A 26379-nucleotide genomic window follows, 5' to 3' on the forward strand; every position below is an offset into this window, starting at 1 on the left:
ACTGTGTTAACAGAAAGACTATTTGGAAGATAAATTATTGAAATGTTTTAAAAATCTGTTCAGATAACAAATTATAGTGATATTCAAATATGACAAGATCAGTTTGATTTTTCATCTTTATATTTCCTTTTAGTAACTGTTTGTTAGAAGTAATTTTCAAACTTTGATGTTCTTTAAAAATGAAATTAGCAGTTCAGATTCATTAATTGAAAAAATTTATAATTTACTTAACTAGAAAATGTAGCAGTCTTGTAGAAGTTAGTAAATAGTATTCTTTTTTTTAATAGAGTATAGTTGACACACAGTGTTATATTAGAAGAGTATAAGTATTCTTGATGAATAGTGGGTACAACATCTTTTATTCCTGTAAACTGGTGAGGAATTTGGCGTATGATTCCTCTTTAATATGGCTATAGCTACTACTCAGGTTTTGTCTATTTTTCCTGGTAGATAGGCCTAGGAGGCTGAGAGAGAGGTGTTATTGTGGATAACCACCTTTCTCAGAGTTGTTTCCAGATTGAATGAGACTAAATATATTTAAGAGAGGTGAAGGGACAGACTTACTCAAAGAGCAAATCTATTGAATAAATCCTCAGATTAAACTTCGAACATTGTAGTGCTAATATGTTTTTACACTTAACACTGAATAACTTCTCTTGATTTTTCTTTCTCTTTTTTAATGGTAGAATTCTGGTACAGCTCAAGTTTTCAGCTTAGTAGCAGAGCGTAGAAAGAAGTTTCAAGAGATCATCAATCGCAGTAGCAGTGAAGCAAATCAGGTGGTTCGTCCCAAAACTTCAAGTAAATGGTCTGCTCCTGGTTCAGCTCCACAGTTAACTACAGCCATTTTGGAAATTAAAGAAAGCATATTGTCTTTGTTAATTAAACTTCATCACAAACTCTCAGGGAAACAAAACTCCTACTATCCTCCTTGGCTTGATGACATAGAAATTTTAATCCAACCAGAAATTCCTAAATACAATCATGGAGATGGTATAACTGCAGTAGAAAGAATTTTATTAAAAGCTGCATTGCAAAGCAGAATGAACAAACGCATCATTGAAGAGATATGTAGAAAAGTGACCCCTCCTGTACCACCCAAAAAAATCACTGCAGCAGAGAAGAAAACATTGGACAAAGAGGAAAGGTAATTTTTATTTTTGATGTTTTAAACATACATGGTACAGCTGAAAATTTGATATATCCCCTTTTTTTGGCCATCTGAGGCTAATCACCTGGATGTTTAACAGCTATAATCATAGCTGATTCCTTTGTAAGATAAAGGGAGCCAAACATAGTCAGTGCTTGGGCATGTATCATGCTTGAGTTAGTTGGGGGTGAAAAGACAAGAGTTTATGACCCCAACATTAAATTACTACTCTAAAGTTGTAGGCGGGCCTTTTTAGAAAAATTGCTACTAGCAGGTTATCTAATAATTCTGCTGCTATTTTAAAAAACTATCATCAGTTCAACTTTAAATGAGAATAGAAAGTTAAAAAAATATTCTAAATATTTCTCAGAATAAAAATTTGATTGTTTTGGGTTTTTTGGTCTTTTCCAATCTTTCCAACAAATGATTACTAATTATTAAACAAGTAATGTTTTAAAACATATTTATGGCTCTAGTTTTTGGAACTTCGGGTTGCTTTTAATTTGTTGTTATGTAATGTATTTAAAATTTTTTTTAAATTAAAAAAAAATTTTAAGTGAATTCTACCCCTAATGTGGGGCTCAGACTCATGATCTCGAGATCAAGAGTTGCATGCTCTACTGACCTAGCCAGCCAGATGCCCCTGTTAAATCGTAATATTTGTAAATTAAAAATAAAAATCTTGGGCGCCTGGGTGGCTCAGATGGTTAAGTGTCTGCCTTCGGCTCAGGTCATGATCTCAGGGTCCTGGGATTGAGTCCTGCATTGGGCTCCCTGCTCCTTGGGAGCCTGCTTCTCCCTCTGCCCCCCTCTCTCTCTCTCTTTGTCTCTCATGAATGAATAAATAAAATCTTAAAAAAAAAAAAAAATCTTTCTTGGATAATGTTCCTATTTACCAAGATAGGGGAGGACCAATATAAGAGAGGCTTAGGCTTAGCAGTAAAGTTGATATGCTCAATTTTGTACATGATTGAGTTTAAAGAGGACATCCAAGTGGAGATGTCCAGTCAGATAAAGGGTTTGAGACTTAGGGGAGAATTCTGAGTTAGCTCTTTAGATGTGGGCAGTTAAAGGCTTATATATGGAAAAGTGTGTATAGTAAGAAATGAGAACACTTAATATAGAACTTTTATAGAATAAGGAAAAAACATTAAAGGGAATGACTAAGGTGACTGAAAATGGATGGCTAGAGTGGAAGAGGAGGAACAATGTAGAGAGTGGCGTTCAAGGGGATCGAGAAAGGAAGAAACAGTGAGATTATGCTACAAAAGTTCAGGTAAGATTGGCAGTTCCCTTTGATTCAGTAGTTAGGAGGTCATCCTTTGGTAACTATATCAGGAGCAATTTAAATCACATATATAATTGTACTTCATTTCCGATGTAATTAAATTTGTTACAGATAATTTATATTAAAAGTATATACAAAAGCCTTCAGTATATTAAGAATGTAGGAGAAGGTGCCTGGGTGGCTTAGCTGGTTAAGCGTCTGCCTTCAGCTCAGGTCATGATCCCAGGGTCCTGGGATTGAGCCCTGCATCGGGCTCCCTCCTCCTCGAGGAGTCTGCTTCTTCCTCTCCTTCTGCCCCTCCCTTGCACTCCTGCTCTCTCTCTCTCTCTCTCATTTTCAAATAAATAAATAAGTAAATCTTAGAAAAAAAGAATGTAGGAGAGTTTTACTTCTCACAGTATTTCATAAATAGGGGTTGTTATAAATAACTAACATAATTTATATGACAATTCATTAATTTTGAATCAGTAACTGCCTAAGATTTAATAGATATACTGATAAAATTAGAAGGTTGAAAAATGAGGTAAAATTTTTATTTTTGTTAACCTCTTGGTGTATTTTCTTAGTTACAGAATAATGTCTTTTTTTTTAAAGAAGATAAACTTTCAGTGAATCAGTGTTTATTTTATTTGGTTATTTTGGTTTATTTTATAATTATTACTCATAATAGATGGGATACTGGAGTAGTTGAGATGCTATTTTTACAAAGGCTCTAATGCTGTTGTAATAAATAATACTCTGAAAAAAGGTGTTTTTTTTTTTATTCCTTTTGGGCTTTGTTTCCTTTGAGTGGTGATGATGATGATATTGACAAGGCCCTGAAGCTAATTGTATAGCAGACAGCTAAGGTTTAAGACGAATTTATTTGAATCTCACTATGCTTCTCACATTATCTTTTCTCAATTTATTTTGGATTTTGCATTGAGTTTCATAATAAAGACCAAACAGTTTATAAACACTTAATGGTGATCCATTCCCAACTACCTCACCTATGGACAAACTTAGCATCACTTTCATAAGAGTAACTCATAGAGAACAAAATACAAATAGGAAGGAAACCTTTAGACAGTTATAATAATATGCAACCTCAGTGTCTCCACCTCTGGGATAATAATGGAAAATTCCTGAGTTGTACGGAATCTGCCAGAACTTGTCTTTTCATCTTTATTCACATGTATGCCCAAGTTTAGAAAAGAATTATCTAAATTAATAAAAAATTCACAAGGAAAAGTAATTGACATTCTTTTTCTGCAAATCATGGAAAGCTCTAGTATAGAATTTTTTTCTTTAAACAGGTTAAAACGGCATTCATTTATTTACTCACTGTTTCTGTATGTTGAAGTGTAGGTGTGGTATGACTTGCTTCTCTACTCAGAGTCTCACAAGGCTAAAATCAAGGTGACAGCCATTATTATCTGGAGCTTACAGTCTCCCAGGCTCATGTGGTTGTGGGAGAGTAGACATGCATTTTAATACTAGTGCCAAGCAGTTACATTTGAGGTTTCCTTATGTTTGACATACGGAATTGTTATTTGAAATGTTCTTTTGTGGATATACTCTAAATGTACATGTAAAGATGATTTATAGAGCGGCATAACTGATTGTTTAATTAAAGAAACATAAGAAATTTACAAATTTACAGAGTAGTGATGTAGGAGACCAAACATGTATTCTGTCAATGGTGTTGTTTCTTATAGCATTTTTGGAGGTCCAAAGAATGCTTTGAGCATCTCTAGCACATCTTTGTTTGTTTCCATTTCTTTTATGGTGGCAAGTTTTTGTCCTTTGAGGATGGATTTAATTTTTTTTAATTTAAATTCAATTAGCCAACATATAGTACATCATTAGTTTCAGATGTAGAGGTCAGTAATTCATCAGTTGCATATAACACCCAGTGCTCATCACATCATGTGCCCTCCTTAATGCCCATTACCCAGTTACCCCATTCCTCTGCCCAACTCCCCTCCAGCAATCCTCAGTTTGTTTCCTATAGTTAAGAGTCTCTCATGATCCCTTTCTGATTTTATCCCATTCAATTTTCCCTCCCTTCCCCTATGATCCTCTGCGTGTTTCTTATATTTTACATATGAGTGAAACCGTATGATAATTGTCTTTCTCTGACTTATTTCGCTTAGCATAATATGCTCTAGTTCCATCCATGTTGTTGCAAATGGCAAGATTTCATTCTTTTTGATGACTGAGTAATAGTCCATTGTGTGCGTGCGTGCGTGTGTGTGTGTGTGTGTATCTCTCTCACATCTTCTTTATCCATTCATCTGTCGATGGACTTCTGGGCTCTTTCCATAGTTTGGCTATTGTGGACATTGCTGCTATAAACATTGGGGCACAGGTGCCCCTTCAGATCACTACATTTGTATCTTTGGGTAAATCCCTAGTAGTGCAATTGCTGGGTCGTAGGGTAGCTCTACTTTTAACTTCTTGAGGAACCTCCATACTGTTTTCCAGAGTGGCTGCACCAGCTTGCATTCCCACCAACTGTGTAGGAGGGTTCCCCTTTCTCCTCATCCTCGCCAACATTTGTTGTTTCCTGACTTGTTAATTTTAGCCATTCTGACTGGTGTGAGGTGGTATCTCATTGTGGTTTTGATTTGTATTTCCCTGATGCCAAGTGGATGTGGAGCATTTTTTCATGTGTCTGTTGGCTATTTGTATGTCTTCTTTGGAGAAATGTCTGTTCATGTCTTCTGTCCATTTCTTGACTGGATTGTTTATTTTTTGGGTGTTGAGTTTGTTAAATTCTTTATAGATCTTGGATGAAAGATGGATTTAATTTTTAAAACCTTTCCATTTTGGGGCCGCCTGGGTGGCTCAGTCGGTTAAGCATCTGCCTTCAGCTCAGGTCATGATCCCAGGTCCTGGGATCAAGTCCCACATTGGCTTTCCTGCTCAACGGGGAGCCTGCTTCTCCCTCTTCCTCTGTTTGCCACTCCCCCTGCTTGTTCTTTCTGTCACTGTCAAATAAATAAATAAAATCTTTGAAAAAATTAACTTGTTAAAATAAACCCTTTTTATTTTGAAGAAATCTCAAACTTACATGTTTCAAGGATAGTACAAAGAACTTCCTAGACCATTTCAGAATAAGTTGCTTTACCTTGGAATACTTGAATATGTATTTCCTCGATCACAATACAGCTTTTAAAATAAGGAAATTAACATATTATTTGAGTCTGATAAAATCTTTAGATCCCAAATTTTCACAGTTGTCCCAGTAATGTTTCTTATAACAAAAAAATCCAGTACAGAATCACTCATTGCACTTGGTTGTTGTGTCTCTTTGGTTTCCTTCAACTGGAATTGGTTTCTCCATTTTCTTGACCTTGTCGCTTTTGAAGAACACAGGGCAGTAACACTATAGAATGTCCCTCAAGTTGGGCTTGTCTGTGTGCCATTATGTTTAGATTCAGGTTAGGCATTGTTGGCAGGAATACAAGGAAGTGTTGCTAATTTTCTTTTGATTGCATCCTCATCAGGTGTCACATGATTTTAGTTTGTTTCATTTGGGGATTAATTTTGATCACTTCATTAAGGGGGTGTCTGCCAGACTTCTTCACTGTCAAGTATCCGTTTTTTCCCTTTGTGATTAATATGTAATTTATGGAGAGATACTTTGAGATGCAGCAATATCCTGTTTCTCACCAACTTTCATTTTATTTATTTCTGTCAGCTTGGACTTACGGATTCCTATTTTATGGGTTTTTCTTTTCTTTTTTTTTTTTTTTAAGATTTTATTTATTTGCGAGAGAGAGAATGAGAGACAGAGAGCATGAGAGGGAGGAGGGTCAGAGGGAGAAGCAGACTCCCTGCTGAGCAGGGAGCCTGATGTGGGACTCGATCCTGGGACTCCAGGATCATGACCTGAGCCGAAGGCAGTCGCTTAACCAACTGAGCCACCCAGGTGCCCTATTTTATGGGTTGTTGTTGTTTTTTTTTTTTTAAAGATTTATTTATTCATTTGAGAGAGCGAGAATGAGAGAGAGTACATGAGAGGGGGGAGGGTCAGAGGGAGAAGCAGGCTCCTCGCTGAGCAGGGAGCCCAATGCGGGAGTCGATCCCGGGACTCCAGGATCATGACCTGAGCCGAAGGCAGTTGCTTAACCAACTGAGCCACCCAGGTGCCCTATTTTATGGGTTTTAATCTCATATCCTTTCTATTCATTTTGATGCTCAAATTGTTCTAGATTTGACCTGTGGGACTCCCTTCCAGTTGGTTTCTGTGTTCTTTTGATGTATCCCCATCATTCTTTGAGCATTTTCTTTTTTTTTCTGGGGCAAGAAGATAGCCCAGGTTCATCTTGTATTTGGAATTAGCCATTTCTCCAAGGAGTTCTGGTTATTTTTTATTTAGAAACCACAATTCATGTGCTCATTCTAAGGGATATAACTATTTTCAGTCACTCATAGTGGACAGAACTAGGAAAAGAGTGTGTGTGTGTGTGTGTGTGTGTGTGTGTGTGTGTGTTGGGGAGTTGGAAGGAGCAGGAAGAGAGGTATTAAAAACTGTGAGTTCACCCTGATAATTCCAATTCCAATCCAACATCGGAGGAGTCATTCTTGTTTTCTCTCCTTCCATATTTGTAACTCTGCTCCCACAGTGAGAAACTTGGCAACCATCATCCTCAGAAGATACTACTTTTTAAATCATCACCTCTGTATGTAATCAATTTTTTTTAACCTTTCCCACAAGAATGCTCTCTTGTGATAGGCCATTGGATCATGGCACCTGGTGCTCAGCCACGGTCTCCGCCCACCCCCCCACCCCCCGCCCCAGGCCCTTCAGGAAGGGAAGAGAGGTCAGGAGTAGATTTAATTTTTTTGAAATGGCCATTGTCAGTTGAGAGTTAAGTTTGATGAATGAGGTAAGTGATCAACCTGGATAAAAATACTTTGGCTCAAAAATAAGAGTTGTAGTTATAAATAAGGTCAATTTTCTTAAGTAGATCCTAAATTATACTTAAAGTAAATACTAGAAAAGCAGCGTCAAAAATCTTTTCAACACTATTGGCAAAAATATGTAACTTCTCATGGTAAGGCAGACCACAGTGCTTGACTTTATACCTGTTAATGATTATCTCCACTAATTGGATGGGAACGGATATGTGAATAATCTAAAAATTACTATTAGCATTCTTCTAATCCTATATTCTGTATCCTTGAATCATTTCAGATTAATGAAAGAATCCTTTTAGGTTTCCCATATAAATGACTTCTTGGAATCTCCGTGTAATACTATGCTTTGACTATTATAGTACATCGATATAATAAATAGTCACTAGAAGACTGCTATAATATGCTCTATCCATTATGGTTTTTTAGATTTTTTTTTTTAAAGATTTTATTTATTTATTTGACAGAGAGAGACATAGCGAGAGCAGGAACACAAACAGGGGGAGTGGGAGAGGGAGAAGCAGGCTTCCCGCAGAGCAGGGAGCCCGATGTGGGGCTCGATCCCAGGACCCTGGGATCATGACCTGAGCCGAAGGCAGACGCTTAATGACTGAGCCACCCAGGCACCCCAATTATTTCACATTTTAAAGTAAATTTTGGCTTTTATTTTTACCTATTTAAGCCAGTGATCTTCAAACCATTTTAAAACAGTGGAGGGGCACCTGCATAGTTTAACTGGTTAAGCATCTAACTCTTGATTTCGGCTCATGTTATGATCTCATGGGTCATGGGATCAAGACCCCCATCGGGCTATCTGCTCAGTGGGGAGTCTACTTGAAGATTCTCTCAGGTTGTCCTCAACTGTGTGCCAGGAGCTTTTCATAGTATACACTCATGAAATATAATAAGTCTTAAACACATCTGATACTTACCACTTTATTTCTGTTTAGGCGACAAAAGGCTAGAGAGAGGCAGCAGAAATTGCTTGCAGAGTTTGCTTCACGACAGAAAAGCTTCATGGAAACTGCTATGGATGTTGGTAAGTTAAAATTTATTAGTTTAGAGCTCTTATAATGACATGTATTACTTCAGGGATTATCTAGTTCAATTTTTCACCAGTTTTCAACATTACAGACAGATGATTTCTAGTCTTTATTTAAACAACAGAGTGATGGAGGATCAGACTGTTACAGGCAGTTTATTTTTTTTTAATTTTTAAATTTTTAAAAAGATTTTGTTTATTTATTTGACAGAGACACAGCGAGAGAAGGAACACAAGCGGGGGGGCGGGGGAGGGAGAAGCAGGCTTCCTGCCAAGCAGGGAGCACGATGCGGGGCTCAATCCCAGGACCTTGGGACCATGACCTGAGCCGAAGGCAGACGCTTAATGACTGAGCCACCCAGGCGCCCTGTTATAGGCAGTTTATTCTGTAGTTGCATAGTTGTAATTATTAGAAAGTTCTTTCTGATGGTAGCAATATGATATCCTCTGCTATTTTCCTCTGTTAGATTGTCCTTTAGATTTGTGAGGTTCACCAACATGTATTTACTTATTCTGATTTTTCCTGTGAAATTATCCTAAGATTTTAAAAATAGCTTTCAAATACTTTTAGTGCCTCCTCCTTCTGCTACCCCTGCAGTAGTTCTTAAGATCAGTTGCACTTCTCACTTGTATTAGGATTAGCGTTAGCATTTGTACAGCAAGAGGGGATGCCATTTTCCTGTATGATAGTAGATTGCTATGAGGGATTTTTTTTACAAACCTAGGAAGAATAGATTAAATTTCAGTTAATCTCAGTCTTCAGTTAACCAGGATACTCCCTTTCCTGACTACCTCTTGCATTCCAGTGATTTTTTTTCTTTTTTTTAACTTTTAGACAGAAATGCTGAAAAAAAAGTGCATTTAGTTAAAGTGTATACACATACGTGCATTCAAACATGCATACATTCTTTCACAACTTAATCTCAGAAATGACATAGTATTCTGTACGAAAGTACATTCTCATGCACTTTTGTGCACATAAGCACACATAATCAACATCCAGAAGAGATGTGGGGAGGGGGTTAGTCCAGATATAATATAGTGTTCTTCTGAACCATCAACAGGTAAGTTTATGTTCAGGACGTAACTTTGATGTAAAGAATACTGTTTATCAGATTAATTTGGTATCAGTTGACTTTCTCATATGAAAGATGAGGATTTAGTTCATTGACACTACTTTTCCTTTTTCCATCTCTTCTTTTTCTTCTTTCCAGGAATCCATAATTAATATTTTTTGTTTTTTTTAACATATCAAATATAGTGTATTAATTGTTCTCCTTGTAGCCAGTTCCTTCATACCGCTTCATATAAGTGAATTAATAAGCACCCCTATTTTTCCTTTTATTTTTCCTTTCCTCATCTCTGCGTTTTGCCTTTTTCAGTTATTTACTTTTAAATTGTTAGGGTTGCTAACATTGTCTTTTGTAGTCACAATCAAGTGTTCCATCCAAACGTTGACTTTAAATCTTGAGAAATAATATGACTTAAAAATTTTTTTCTTAAATTTTTATTTCTTTATTTTTTAAAAAATTATTTATTTGAGAGAGAGCGAGAGAGAACATGAGCAGGAGGAGGCGCAGAGGGAGAGAGAGAAGCAGACCCCCTGCTGAGCAGGGAGCCTGACTCGGCCTCCATCCCAGGACCTTGGGATCATGACTTGAGCCGAAGGCAGACGCTTGACTGATTGAGCCACCCGGGCACCCACAGAAATAATATGACTTTTGGAATGTTGTTGAGTAACTAAAAGTAGTGTGCTAGGATTCACTTACTTTTTTTTTTTTTTTGAGTCCAGTGGCCTGACTCCTAGACTACTTTAAGGAGATTGTATATAGAGTATATATAGCCCTATTTCTTACAGTTTCTCAGTTGCTAAAACCATACCACCCTTTATACATTTCTCCTTGGGCCATTACTTTGTTATATTGTCTTTTGTTTTTCCTAAAGTTTCCAACTGTTACTTTTTCTTAACTCATGTTCCCTTGTGCTATCTCTGTTATTCTGCCTACTCAATCATACTGTCCTTTGCATTTAATTCTCATCATCCAGTTGCTCTGGAGGCATGCTATCCAGCCATTACCTTTGGATTTTCCTCTTGTAGAGTTGATCTGGGGTTTCCTGCATCTTATATCATCTCTCTTTTTTTTGGGTCTTGTTTTATTGGCATTCAGCCACAAGCGTATTCCTAATAATGCTTGTGGATGAGGCTCTAGTTTGCTCTCATGCTTGATTTTTCGTTTGGATGAGTGTATAATTCCAGGTTGATACACATTCTTTCTCACAAATGTTAAAGCAATATTCCCTTATCTTTTTTTTTTTTTTAAGATTTTATTTATTTATTTGAGAGAGAGAGAATGAGAGACAGAGAGCATGAGAGGGAGGAGGGTCAGAGGGAGAAGCAGACTCCCCGCCGAGCAGGGAGCCCGATGCGGGACTCGATCCCAGGACTCCAGGATCATGACCTGAGCCGAAGGCAGTCGCTTAACCAACTGAGCCACCCAGGCGCACCAATATTCCCTTATCTTTTACTATTCATTTGATAAGAAGTCTGGTGGTAGTTTGATTCTTCTTCCTTTGTAGGTGAGCTCCCCCTACCCCCCTGCCCCAACACTTTTAGATCCTTAAAGATCTAGAATTTTTTTTAAGATTTTAAAGTATTATTTTATTTTTACTTTATTTTTATTTTATTTTTATTATTTTATTTTATTTTATTTTATTAAGTAGGCTTCACCCTAGTATGTGGTTTGAACTCATAACCCTGAGATCAAGAGTCACATACTCTACCAACTGAGCCAGCCAGGTGCCCCAAGAGATCTGAAATTTGATCATTTCTATCTAGGTGGATCTTTTTTCATTTTCCTTAGTACTTAATAGGACTTTTCAGTCTGAAGATTCATGTCTCTGAAGCTCTGAGAAAAAAATACCCTATGATTTTTTATTGATAACTAGTCATCCTCCAAGATGACCCTCAAATGATCCATGCCTCCTGGTATTTATGTCCTCTGTAGTCTTCTCTTACACTGCACCAGAATTGGTGTGCATGACCACTGGGATATGGCAGAAGTAGTACTATGTCATTTCTAAGATTAGGTTGTGGAAGACATTGTGGCTTCTGTCTTGATTGTTTTTTCTCTCTCTTGGATTACTCATTCTGGAAGAAAGCCAATTGCCATGTTGTGACCAGCCCTGTGGAGAGGCCTATCTGGAGAGAGACTAAGGCCTCTGGCCGACAGTCATGTTAGTGAGCTTGGATGTGAAACTTCCACCTCCAGTTCAGCCTTCAGATGGGTTGTTAGCTTGACAGCAATCTCATAAGAGATCCAGAACCAGAACCATTCAGCTAAGCTGTTACTAGGTTCCTGACCCTCAATAACTGTGTGAGATAACAAATGTTGGTTTAAGCCACTGAATTTTGGGGTAATTTGTTAAATAGCAATAGAGAGCTATTATAATACTTTCCTGCTTATATTTTCTTTATTCTCTTTTTATGAGACTCTTACTAGTTGGATATTGAGACTCCTGGATTGATATTTTAATCTTTTATCTTTTATATATGTTCTTTTTACTTCGCATGCTTAGAGATGTCCTCTCTTCAGTATCTTGTTCTTTCATGGTCTATAGAACTTTTTTCAAATCTTTCTGAATTTGTTAGAGTGCACATGTGTGCTTGCTCTCTCTCAATTATGTTTTATCCTTTTGAATTACTTTTAAAATTTATGTTGGTCTTTCATGTTGCCAGTTTTCCTCATTTGCCTAATGATCCTTGATTGTCCTGGAAAGATGTTCTGGGTAGCTAATTTGTTTTACTCTACTGAGGTATAAATAGGTTTGATCTTAGTAATTGTCTGCAGTCTGCATATAAGTGTGAGGCACATTGACTGTCAGACTTAGATTTCAGTGGGAGGATAGTGGACTGTTCAGTTTGGGCCCCCAAATGTTAACACTCACCTAGAAACCCCACTGCTCTCCAAGCTGTTTGTTCAGTTTCTTTGGGGGATGGTCTTTTGTTTTCCTCCCTGAGGTAAATGCCAACCCACCTGAATGCTCTGTTCACTCAAGGTTGGGGAGGAAATTGGGATGCTGAGTAGTGAAGTTCTGTATATAATTCTTAAATACTTACTCTTTTTTTAAGTCACTCCTATCCTCTACCTCACTGGCTGATTCTGAGCCCAGAGTTGACATTCTAATGGACAGATCATTTCTTCATTTTCTGTAACTTTCTCATAATACATAAGTGGTTGTAGTTTTAATGGCTTTCATTCATCTGTTTGCATGTCTCCATCTCCTCTAATTTTTCAGAAATTTAATTGACATCTCTTACTTGTCGGTTGGTTAAATTGCCTTCTACAACTCCATCACTTTTATATTCTTTTTTTTTTAAGGATTTTATTTATTTACTTTAGAGAGAGAGAGTGAGAGTGTGACAAGTGAGGGGAGGGGCAGAGGGAGCGGGAGACAGAATCTCAAGCAGACTCCCTGCTGAGTACGGAGGCCGACAAGGAGCTCGATTTCACCACCCTGAGATGATGACCTGAGCTGAAATCAAGAGTGGGTCGCTTAACCGACTGTGCCACCTAGGCGTCCCCCTTTTTGTGTATCCTTGTGGTAATATTTCTTGATGTGTTTCTCTGCTTTTATTTCAGTGGTTTTTTTTAGAAAGAATGAGAGACAAGTGTTCAGTCTGCAATCTTGAATTAGATAGTTACTAATATTTATTATTTTAATGTATAAAGTTAAAATTTCTGTTATTATAAAAGCATTAAATTTTTATTATAGGGACTTAGAAAATACATATAATCAAAAATAAGAAAATAATACTGTATTTTTACAACCAGATATCCTAATCTGGGCTTTATCCTTATTAAAAAGGATGATCTTTACATTTGTAATGGATTCTTATTCCCTGACATATCATTTTCCTGCTTTGGGTATGATTTTATCATAAATTAGACTCTTTTTTAATACTCTTCCATTTCCTTGGAATCAGGCACAGCTGTGAACTTTGTTCTCTTTCAGGTAGGACCGATCTACTTGTGACATTAGAATGCATATAATGCATAGTTCTGTGTATCTGTGGCTGTTGCATATATGTTTAAAAACATTATTTTATGAAATATTGTAGTTTTGAATTATGCTGTGTAACTTGTGAAATTCTTACTGTCTCAACTAAGTAGAAACTACTTGAATTCCTTTTCATTGAAATTAGAAAGCAGATCTCATGGATAGAATACTTTTTATACTGCTTGCTCTGAATATAAATATGTCAATTTTGGGAATGGTGTTAGGTCTGTCATGTTTTTAAAATTTTTATTTAAATTCTAGTTAGTTAACATACAATGTAATATAGTTTCAGGTGTACAGTTTAATGCTTTCAACACTTAAATACAACACCGTGCTCATCACAAGTACACTCCTTAATCCCCATCACCTATTTGACCCATTCCCCACCTACCTCCCCTCTGGTAACCATCAGTTTATTCTCTATAGTTAAGAGTCTGTTCTTAGTTTGCATCTCCCTCTCTCTTTTTTCCCATTTGTTCATTTGTTTTGTTTCTTAAATTCCGCATATGAGTGAAACCATATGGTATTTCTCTTTCTCTAACTTAATTTCGCTTAAAATAATACTCTCTAGCTACATCCATGTCATTGCAAATGGCAAGATTTCATTCTTTTTTATGGCTGAGTAATATTCCACTATATATATATGTGTGTGTATACACACCACATCTATCTTCTTTATCCGTTCATCAGTTGATGGACCTGGGCTGTTTCCATAATTTGGCTATCGTAGATAATGCTGCTGTAAATATGTATCCCTTTGAGTTAATATTTTTGTTTTCTTTGTGTAAATACCTAGTAGTGCAATCCTGGGTCATAGGGTAGTTCTATTTTTATCTTTTTGAGGAACCTCCATACTGTTTTCCAGAGTGGCTGCACCAGTTTACATTCCCACCAGTGGTACAAAAGGATTCCCCTTTCTCCACATCCTCACCAACATTTGTTTCCTAACTTGTTAATTTTAACCATTCTGACTGGTGTGGGGTGGTATCTCATTGTCAGTTTGACTTGCATTTCCCTGATGATGAGTGATGTTGAGCATCTTTTCATGTGTCTGTTGCCATCTGGATGTCTTCTTTGGAAAAATGTCTGTTCATGTCTTCTGCCCATTTCTTGATTGGATTCTTTGTTCTTTGGGTGTTGAGTTTGATGAGTTCTTTATAGATTTTGGATACTAGCCCTTTACCTGATATGTCATTTGCAAATATCTTCTCCCATTCTGTCGGTTGTCTTTTGGTTTTGTTGACTGTTTCCTTTGCTTTGCAAAAGCTTTTTATCTTGATGAAGTCCCAATAGTTCATTTTTGCCCTTGCTTCCCTTGCCTTTGGCGATGTTTCTAGGAAGAAGTTGCTTCGGCTGAGGTCAAAGAGGTTGCTGCCTGTGTTCTCCTTTAGGATTTTGATGGACTCCTGTCTCACATTGAGGTCTTTCAACCATTTTGAGTCTATTTTTGTGTGTGGTGTAAGGAAATGGTCCAGTTTCATTCTTCTGCATGTGGCTATCCAATTTTCCCAACACCATTTGTTGAAGAGACTTAGACGAGTTACTATTAAGGAACATTCTACAAAACACCTGGCCAGTACTCCTCAAAACTGTCAAGGTTATCAAAAACAAGGAAACTCTGAAAAACTGTCACAGCCAAGAGAAGCTTAAGGAGACATGACAGCTGAATGTAATACGGTATCCCGGATGGGATTCTGGAATAGAAGAAGGACGTTAGGTAGAAACTAAGGAAATCTGAAGGAAATACAGACTGTAGTTAATGTATCAACATTTTACCAAAAAAAAAGGATCAATAATATACCAATATTAGTTCATTGTGACAACCATACCACCTAATGCAAGATGTAAAAGGAAACTGGGTATGGGGTATATGAGAATTCTTTGTAGTAGCTTGAAAACTTCCCTGCAAATCTAAAATTATTTTAAAATGAGATTATTTTTTGCCAAGTAGAAAAAAGAAGAGGAAAGCAAGAATGATGGTAATAAAAATGATGGCCAACTCAGGACAATACTGTACGTCCTTACCCGAATTAATGATATTGTGCAGTGAGAGTTTGCCATTGTGGCAGGTGTCACAGGGCAGTCAGACTTCTTAGTAGAAGACAGTAAACTCTAATAGTGTGCCTAGTTTATGAATAGTAACTCACCTAGTGGGTTACTAGCAAGTACTCAGTTGTAGTTAAAAATTAGTGTATTGTATATTTTTAAAACAAAATGTTTAAAATTTTAGATCAGTTTATGCAATAAAGAAAATTCTCTGTGCCTACCACTGGGCTGCAAACCACATTTCACCTTGTGATACTAGTGTTTTGCAGTTGACTGTTCCCTAGAGGAGGCCTAATGCTTTCAAACAAAAATATGTCATAATTTTGAGGGCACTAAATATATCTTCCCTACATCATTTATCTTTCCTTTCTTCTGTTCATCCAAGAAAACTCCGTAAACGCAAAGACAAAGCATGCACCAAGAAGATTTTTGATGGTTTTACAAATACTTATTTTAGTTTAAATTAATCCAAAGAATTCATGTCAAAGGTAAAAGTAAAGGTAAAGCTATTTTTAACCAAAGATTAATTATATGTGAAAATAGATTTTAAGCAATTTAAACCAGTATTAGAATAAGAAATTTTGCATAACAGTGTAAACTCTTGAAGTGGAATTGTAATATTCATGAATACTGAAGCTTTTCAGTTTGGTGATATTAAAATGAGTAATTGAATAAATAAGTGTTAAAATGCTGCCGTTGGAAAATGATTTTTAATCCCTTAAATCCGAAAATACCTGAATGGAAACACTTTTATCGCTTTAAATATTAGCTTTCATGATTCACATATCTTAGTAAGGCAGAGTTCTTCAATTCTTTTGAGAGTTTACATACTGTAATTAACATACAGCAGAAATGGGGCGCCTGGGTGTCTCAGTTGGTTAAACATACAGCAGAAATTTTGTCAGTTAGCAGTTACTATGTAGCAAAGCATCCCCAAATTTAGTGATTTAAAACAACAGCTATTTATTATTTCTCCTGAGTTAGTGGGTTGGCTGGTAGTTTTAATTTGGACCAGACTTTTCTGTGAAAGGTTTAACTGGTTGGTTGAGATCTGCTATTTAGCTGATTGGGACTGAGCCGAACCGATGGGACAACCTGACACTCCTCCATGTGGGCTCTCCTCCTCAAGCAAGCTAGCCCAGACTTATTCTCATATAGGTGTGTCATGGTGGAGAGCGCAAGAAAGAGAGAAGAGAGAAAGCATGCAAGGTCATTTGAGCCCTCGTCTTGGAAAAGCATGTTACTTCTGCCTTATTCTCTCGGCTAAAGCAAATCAAGACCAGCTCATATACAAGGAGTGGGGAAATAAATTCTGCATCTTGATGGGAGGAGTTTCAAAGTCACATTGCAAAAATCATAGATACAGGGAGGAAGGAGTGGAGAATTGGGGCCATTTTGCAGTCATTCTAAAACTGATTGTAAACAGAACTTTGGCAAATTTGAAATAATATTCAGAAGAATCACCTGCTTAATTCAGGTAGATTCTTTTCTGTGCATGTAAAACCAAACAGGTGAATTAACTATCGCTTTATTTTGCCTTTATTGTAATAATATTCCTTATGGTAACTTAAAATAGGCACTATTGTTTTTAAAGGGCAAGTGTCAGTTTTAAACAGAAACACAGTTTAAATTTTATTTTCTTTATTATTTTTTTAAAGATTTTTATTTATTTGACAGAGAGAGACACAGTGAGAGAGGAACACAAGCAGGGAGAGTGGGAGGGGGAGAAGCAGGCTTCCTGCAGAGCGGGGAGCCCGATGTGGGACTCGATCCCAGGACGCTGGGATCATGACCTGAGCTGAAGGCAGACGCTTAACATTAGAATTGTCTCTGGTTGCCCTTGGATTTATCATTTTTGACTATTACTGTGTCAGTTTTGCATCAGTCTTCATTCTTTTAATTTACCTAAAAGAATCATTGTAATCTCTTCATTGCATCAATTTGTAGGGCATACCTTTTTAGATTTTTTTTTTCTTGGTGTGGAAAATATGTACAGGTGTTGATGTGTGCATGTGATTGGCAGAATTAAGTATCTTTACTGTTATGCTTATTACAGTATATACCCTGTTATGCCGTTCATTTAATAGAGCTTAAAAACTTTTTGTTGAAGTATAACATACACATAGAAAAGTGCATGCACGTATCATGAATATAGAGCTATATGAGTTTTTAAAAATATTTTATTTATTTATTTGACAAAAAGACCAGGAGAGGGAGAAGGAGGCTCCCTGCTAAAGCAAGGAGCCTGATGCAGGACTCGATCCCAGGACGTTGGGATCATGACCTGAATCCTAGGCAGGCGCTTAACCAACTGAGCCACCCAGGGGCCCCAAGCTATATGAGTTTTTAAAAACTGGGTGTTTCTTGGTAATCAGCATCTGGGTTGAGAAATTGAACATTACCAGCATCCTCTAATCCCCTTCATGTTCTCTGTCACAGTCTCATGTTCTCCATCACTGCCTCCAAGAGTAACAAATATCCTTATTCCTAATCCTATGCATTAGTTTTGTTCTTTATGTAACCATTTACGTATAATACATACTCTTCTGAGCTTGACTCTTTTAGAATAGGATGCTGTTAATATTTCTCTATGTCGGTATAGGTGAGAAATAATAATTACATTTAATTTGGTCAGAGGTCCTTTTAAAATTTAAACTAAAATTTTGAAATTGGGTACTGAATGATAGACTCAATCATAAGTTACCAATAATATATTTATTTATTTATTTATTTATTGGGGAAAATATATTTTAATTCATTATAGAATATACAGAAGCAGTGATTTTCCTCTTCTTTTAAGAAATAAATCATGATCTTTTTAGTTTCTTGAGTAAAAGCAAAAGGGGACGTTAGTGTCTGTAATTATTAAAATCAGAATTCAAGTAAAATTTACTGTGCATGAAAAAGGTCATCTATTTTATTTTCATGCCTTTAGCCCTGTATCACTATAGAAGATTATCAAGCCTTACTTTAAAAAACTCTAGAAAGAGTGACTTAGCAGCTTCTTTGATAATGTGTTTTGCTATGAGGATTTCCCTGAAGTTTTCAAGTTGGTTGTACCAAGATATAAAAAAGGAAAACTATGTGTGTGAGATAGCATCAGTGACATTTTAGTTCTTTAGCATCTAATCTCAGACAATTCTTTTGTGTCACTTTAAGTCAGGTATTTCTGTGTTTTCCTTTGAACTTGAGAGCAATCAGTTACATCCCCTCTTTTCTATACTAAAGTTTTCTCCCTAAAAAAACAGAGGAATCTCATGTCAAATCTTTTTTTTTTTTAAGATTTTATTTATTTATTTATTTGAAAGAGAGGGAGAGAGAGAGCACAGAGGCAGAGGGAGAAGCAGACTCCGTGCTGAGCAGGAAGCCCAACATGGGGCTCCATCCCAGGAGCCTGAGATCATGACCTGAACTGAAGGTAGCCACTTAACCACCCGGGCGCCCCTCACATGTCAAATCTTAATGGCCTCTGGTACTTATTTTGAAATCTTTTCATTTTGACCCATTCATCTTATTTTCATGGACATCGAGCTTTCTGGTTCTGATTCTGTTCTGGTTCCATTGCATTCTATTGTTAATTGTTTTTTTTTTCTCTGATTTCTTCATTAGCTTCTTTTTATTTCCATTAATACTGGGCATCATCCAAAGTTCTCTTTTAGGTTTCTACCCCCATTTCTTCTCAGTAACTCTTAATACATATTAGATAATGCTTATTTGCATGAATCCTTATTAATATGTATCTAAACTCGACATCTTTCTATTTCTCTCATATATTTTTACCAATTTATTTAGATATGCCTCCATTTTTTAAATATGTCACACATCACTTCTGTTTTTCTGGTCTTCCCAGTCCCCTCTACTTATTTCTTTGCCACTATGGACAGCATCATGATCTTCATAGGATCTAAGAGTCTTTATCTGAATATCATTATTGGTTTTATTTATTAAAACCAGAGGATTACTGTTATATTCTATAGTAGTTCTGCCTTATTAATATATATGGTCATATCTAAATGATTTCCCTACATAAATAAATATATACTGATTATCATTATTGCTAAGATATAATCATTAGAATTCAAAATAAAGGAGAAATCATTTGTTCCTCTTTTATCTCCTAGTAAATAATGCCGTTTTCCCCCCAGGAGTTGCCATGTTGTTATAAATTTCCCTTCTGAAGTGCCTCAAAAAAAATTAAAACAATCTCCTCCTTATTTCCTTTCCTTCTGTGTTTTGGTTTCACTTTTTATATGTGAATGATACAACATTTGAAGTGTATTTAACCATATAAATTAAAATCATTATAGGGGCTCCTGGGTGGCTCAGTTGGTTAAGCGTCTCCCTTCGGCTCGGGTCATGATCTTGGGGTCCTGGGGTCCTGGGATCAAGCCCCTCATTGGGCTCCCTGCTCATTGGGCCGTCTGCTTCTCCCTCTACCTGCTGCTCCCCCTGCTCGTGCTCTCTTTTTCTCTCTGTCTCTCAAATAAATAAAATCTTTAAAAAATAAAATAAAATCTTTCATTATATTCACTCTGCATTTTTTTTTCTGAGTGAACGTTTTACTTCAGCAAGCTTATTAACTTTTTTCCATAGTTTTATTACTATATAACTTTATTGGTATTGAAGCACAAAATTATTTGAACTTGATTTTTTTCTCCATATTTTCATTGAAGAAGGGTTTTTCTCCTCAGGAATAAGAGCTGTAATTTTTTCGCCCCCTCAGATTCTCCTGAGAATGATATTCCTATGGAGATCACAACAGCAGAACCACAAGTTTCTGAAGCAGTATATGATTGTGTTATTTGTGGACAGAGTGGCCCCTCCTCTGAAGACCGACCTACAGGATTGGTTGTACTGTTACAAGCATCCTCAGGTAAAATCAAAGTAATTTTTCAGTGGGATTATTTTAGAGCCAAAGTATATACAACATATTAATAAATATCTGTATTAATTGAAAGTTATATGTTGGATATAACTATAGATCTAAATAGCAAGGATCAATTTAGATCTGTATAGCAAGGATTTTAAACTTGATTATATCTGACTTTCCTGGACATGAGTGTTAGAAGAAGCCCTTAACAGAGAAGTTTCTCTGTATGTTTACACAATCTTTTTTCTTAAAGTGTGATGGTATATTACCAGTGCTAGATGGCCAATAATGGAGTTCAGCTTTCTTAACAATTTAGTTGTTTTAAAATTGGGAAGCATTTTAAGCCCAGATATATTGTCAATTTAAATATTTTAACTACATAAGGCACATTCAGGTAGTTTTGCCTTTATTTCTTGAACTACTAGAAGCAGTAATTCTTTTTTTTTTTTTATGTTATGTTAATCACCATACATTACATCATTAGTTTTAGATGTAGTGTTCCATGATTCATTGTTTGCGTGTAACACCCAGTGCTCCATGCAGAACGTGCCGTCTTTAATACCCATCACCGGGCTAACCCATCCTCCCACCCCCCTCCCCTCTAGAACCCTCAGTTTGTTTCTCAGAGTCCATCGTCTCTCATGGTTTGTCTCCCCCTCCGATTTCCCCCCCTTCACTTTTCCAGAAGCAGTAATTCTTGAAACAGCCTGCTGAATGATACCTTTGCCAATGAAATTTAAAAAAATTTTTTTAAATTTTATTTATTTTAGAGAGCGCATACACATGAGCAGGGGGAGGGGCAGAGGGGGAAGGAGAGAATCTCAAGCAGACTCTGCACTGAGTGGGGAGCCTGACATGGGGCTCCATCTCACCACCCTGAGATCATGACCTGAACTGAAATCAAGAGTCAGACATTTAAGCGACTGAGCTACCCAGGTGCCCCTAAAAATTTTCTTTGAAAAATTTTTGAAGGATTTGTCTGAATGTTCTCTATCCTTTCCCGTGCTAAAGTATTTTAAGATGTGATAACCCTTACACACTCTAGTCCCATTGAATTCAATCCATTTTCTTTTTTTTGAATTCAGTCCATTTTTAACAGGAGTTTGTGTGAAGCAAAAAGAAAATAAAATTCTTACACATTTCTCCTGAGCATTTTTTTCTAGGGTGTTTATTCTCTGAATTAGTATAGTGAAGTGGAAAGAGATATGCGTCCCCTGAGTTCAAATACAGGTCCTGCTTGACATAATCTGGCCAAGTTTGTTGCTTTCTTTTAACTATAGAGATCATATTGACTTCAGAGGATTGTTGTGTTGGTTAAGTAATGTAATATAGGCAAAAGGATCTAATATGATGCCTGGTAAATTAGTTTCTCCTCTTGTTACTTTTCTTGCTTAAAAATAAAATTGATTTGGGAAACCCCATTTGAATAGGACATTGGGGTAGAGCTGTCACGAGAAATGCCTACTAAAAAGGAAATGTGTGGGGTACTTGGGTGGCTCAGTGGGTTAAGTGTCCAACTCTTGATTTTGGCTTGGGTCATGAGATCAAGCCCTATGCTCAGTGGGGAATCTGCTTTCCCCTTCTCCCTCTGTGCCACCCTCCCGTCCCACCATGCATGCTTTGTCTCTGTCCAATAAATAAATCTTTAAAAAAATAAAAAGGAAATGTGTGGGAGTATTGACTGACTAGTTTTGTAGCTATTTCTATTTTCTGCTACTGTGACAAAACTGACCTATTAGATTTTTGCCAGTTAACTTTTTTTTTTTTTAAAGATTTTATTTATTTATTTGACAGAGAGAGAGACAGCTAGAGAGGGAACTCAAGCAGGGGGAATGCTGAGCAGGGAGCCTTATGGGGGGCTTGATCCTAGGACTCCAGGATCATGACCTGAGCTGAAGGCAGACGCTTAACAACTGAGCCACCCAGGCGCCCCAGAACTTAACTTTTTATAACTTTTTCACCAAATACTTTATAATCATCAGTGTAATGTTTTATTTATGCCTTCATTCATTCATTCCACATATATTTATTGGGAACCTAGGTGCCAGATACTGTCATAGTATGAAACAAAGCAAAACAAAATCTCTGCCCTAATGAGGGCAGAGATTTTGTTTTTGTTGTTTTAATCTTTATTTATTTATTTATTATTTTGTATTTTTAAAGTTGCCTTGACCAAATTGTCACTTCATTTAACTCCTATTCACAATTTTGTACACTAGCTAAGCTTGTTAAAATTAGATAATTCCACTATATTGTAGCTCTTTTATCTTTTATAGATAGAAGGAAATGAATAAGAAACTAACAAGAAAAAGCGTTAGATCTCTAAAGAGTGATTTTAATTGGGAACTGTAGCAGGTGAAATCTCCGGCTGTTTCCTTACTTTCTTTCTGAGCCTCACACACCTACTGACATCTTGCATTTTACCCCTCTCTACGTTTTCCTTACTTCTGACATCTTTCTTTTCTTTTCTTTTTTTTTTTAAAGATTTTATTTATTTATTTGACACAGAGAGAGAGAGCGAGAGAGGGAACACAAGCAGGGGGAGTGGGAGAGGGAGAAGCAGGCTTCCCGCCGAGCAGGGTGCCTGATGCGGGGTTCGATCCCAGGACCTTGGGTTCATGACCTGAGCCAAAGGCAGACGCTTAACGACTGAGCCACCCAGGCGCCCCACTTCTGACATCTTTCTTTATTTTGAACTGTCCCTTCTCTTTTTCTTTTATCTTTTTAAGTTTGAATATGGAACATTTTGTTTTATTTATTTTTTGTTTCAAGTTTTTATTTAAATTCTAGTTAGTTAACATATAGTGTAATATTAGTTTCAGGAGTAGAATTAAATGATTCACCACTTACATATAACACCCAGTGCTCATCAAAACAAAATCATCATGCATTTAGCCCATCTCCCACCCAACTCCCCTCCATCAACTCTCAGTTTGTTCTCTGTAGTTAAGAGTCTCTTATGGTTTGCCTCTCTTTCCCCCCCCTTTCCCTGTGTTCATCTGTTTTGTCTCTTAAATTCCACATATAAGTGAAATCATATGGTATTTGTCTTTCTCTAAACTGTTTCTCTTAACATAATATACTCTGGCTCTATCCATGTTGTTGCAAATGGCAAGATTTCATTCTTTTTGAAGGCCAAGTAATAATTCTATTGTGTGTGTTATAACACACACACACACATCTTCCTTATCCATTCATCAACATTTGGGCTCTTTCCATAATTTGGCTATTATTGATAATGCCGCCATAAACATGTGTCCCTTTGAATTAGTATTTTTGTATCCTTTGAGTAAATACTTAGTAGTGTAATTCCTGGGTCATAGAGTAGTTCTATTTTTAACTTTTTGAGGACCCTCCATACTTTTTTCCAGAGTGGCTGCATCAGTTTGCATTCCCACCAACAGTGTAAGAAGGTTCCCCTTTCTCTGCATCCTCACCAGCACCTATTGTTCCTGTGCTGTTAATTTTAGCCATTCTCACAGGTGTGAGGTGATATCTCATTGTACTTTTGATTTGCATTTCCCTAATGATGAGTGATGTTGAGCATCTTCCCACGTATCTGTTGGCCATCTATATATACATCTTCTTTGAGAAAATGTCTCTTCATGTCTTCTTCCTGTTTCTTAACTGGATTATTTGTTTTTTGGGGTGTTGAATTGGATAAGTGCTTTATAGATTTTGGATATTTATCAGATGTGATTTGCAAATAACTTCTCCCATTCCATCAGTTGCCTTTTAGTTTTGTTGATTGGTTCCTTTGCTATCCAGAAGCTTTTTATATTGTTGAGGTCATTTTTGCTTTTGTTTCACTTGCCATAGGAGATATGTCTAGTAAGAAGTTGCTACAGCTGATGTTGAAGAGATTACTGCCTGTGTTTTCCTCTAGGATTTTTATGGTTTCAGGTCTCACATTTAGGTCTTTAATCTATTTTGAATTTATTTTTATGGACGGTGTAAGAAAGTGGTCCAGTTTCATTCTTTTGCATGTTGCTCTTCAGCTTTTCCAACACCATTTGTTGAAAAGACTTTTTTCCATTGGGTGTTCTTTCCTGCTTTGTCAAAGATTAGTTGACTATATAGTTATGGGTCCATTTCTGGGTTTTCTATTCTGTTCTATTGATCTATGTGTCTGTTTTTGTGCCAGTACCATACTGTCTTGATGATGACAGCTTTGTAATAGAGCTGGAAGTCCGGAATTGTGATGCCTCCAGCTTTGCTTTTCTTTTTAAAGATTGCTTTGGCTATTTGGGGTCTTTTGTGGTTCCATACAAATTTTAGGATTTTTTTCTAGGTATGTGAAAAGTGCTGTTGATATTTTGATAGGGATTGTATTAAATATGTAGACTGCTTTGGGTAGTATAGACATTTTAACATTATTTGTTCTTCCAATCCATGAGCATGGAATGTTTTTTTCATTTCTTTGTGTCCTCTTCAATTTTTTTCATAAGTGTTCTATATTGTTCAGAGTACAGATCTTTTACCTCTTTGGTTAGGTTTATTCCTAGGTAGGTTATGGTTTTTGGTGCAATTATATTGGGATCGATTCCTTGATTTCTCTTTCTGCTGCTTCATTATTGGTGTACGCAAATGCAACGGATTTCTGTATGTTGATTTTGTATCCTGCAACTTTGCTAAATTCGTGTTTCAGTTCTGGCAATTTTTTGGTGAAGTCTTTCGGGTTTTCTACATAGAGTATCATGTCATCTGCCAATAGTGAAAGTTTGATTTCTTCCCTGCCTGTTTGGATGCCTCTTATTTCTTTTTGTTGTCTTATTGCTGAGGCTAGGACTTTCAGTACTATGTTAAATAACAATGGAGAGAGTGGACATTGCTGTTTTGTTCCTGATTGTAGAGGAAAAGCTCTCAGTTTTTCCCCATTGAGGATATTAGCAGTGGCTTTTTCATATATGGCCTTTATGATATTTAGGTATGTTCCCTCTATCCCTATTTAGTTGAGGGTTTTTATCAAGAATGGATGCTGTATTTTGTCAGGTGCTTTTTCTGTATCTATTGAGAGAATCATATGGTTATCCTTTCTTTTATTAATGTGGCATATCACATTGACTGTTTTGTAGATATTGAACCACCCTTGCAGCCCAGGAATAAATCCCACTTGATCATGGTGAATATGAATATGGAGTATTTTAACCACATAATGAAGTAAAGAGACAAGTGAAATGAACTTCCATGTCTCCATCAGTCTTCAATAGTCACTAACTTGGGCTAATCTTATTTATTTCCCACCATGCCCCAAATTATAATGAAGCACATTCCAGACATCATTTCACTTCATCTATACATATTTCACTGTTTCAGTTAAAAAGAAAGTTCTTGTTTTTTAAACACAACCACAGTCACTCATAATTAAATTAGTTCCTCAGTATAGTAAAATACCTAGTCAGTGTTCAAAATTCCCCAGTTGTTTCTTGTTTATTTGATTGATTTATAGTTAGGGGTCTCCTTGTAGTCTTTTAATTAGTTCCCTTTTCATCTCCCCTCTTCCTCCTCCCTTCTCCCAAGTAGGGGCCCTCCTACTCCCATACATTATACTTTTTTGAAGAAATTAGATTGTTGAAGAACATTTCGGATTTTGCTGAATATATCCCCATGATGTTTAACTTGTTCCTCTGTCCACTCTGTTTTCTGTCTGTTTGAGATACAACGGTGAATGATGATTATTGCCTAGATTCATCAGTTCATCAGAGATCACAAATCTTTCATTTTTTGTTTGTTTATTACCTGAAATACTTCTGTAAAAGATATTTTACTTCATCAACTATTTTGGTTACTCAGATGTATAAATTATACATGAAAGACAGGATAAATACCATATTCTTTCCCTTTATTTAGTAGTGCTCAAAGTATTGAGGTAGTGGTTCTTTAGCACCTTCCCCAAATAATTAATTAGTACTTTTTGTATCATTATGATCTGATGATCTGTTGCAGTTAGTTTCTTGTTGATGATCACATTCTTACATCTTTGTTCAGTGGGAGCCTCTTCAAGTTACTTCCTCAGTTCT

General features: G+C 36.5%; 1 protein-coding gene across 9 annotated transcripts in view; it reads left to right on the top strand.

Annotated features, from left to right (window-relative positions):
* Positions 1–26379, top strand: part of UBR3 (ubiquitin protein ligase E3 component n-recognin 3) — a 224860-nt gene that overhangs the window by 97758 nt on the left and 100723 nt on the right. For all 9 annotated transcript variants that reach the window (XM_064586669.1, XM_064586668.1, XM_064586662.1 and 6 more), the window contains 3 exons: positions 687–1147; positions 8294–8382; positions 20213–20362. In XM_064586669.1, coding sequence (XP_064442739.1) covers positions 687–1147; positions 8294–8382; positions 20213–20362 — 700 coding nt within the window. The remainder of the gene's footprint in view (positions 1–686; positions 1148–8293; positions 8383–20212; positions 20363–26379) is intronic.

The sequence above is a fragment of the Mirounga angustirostris genome, unplaced genomic scaffold (assembly GCF_029215605.1).
Source record: "Mirounga angustirostris isolate CCGP_5_RB_7025 unplaced genomic scaffold, mMirAng1.0.hap1 SCAF_3, whole genome shotgun sequence".
NCBI classification, from domain to species: Eukaryota; Metazoa; Chordata; class Mammalia; order Carnivora; family Phocidae; genus Mirounga; species Mirounga angustirostris.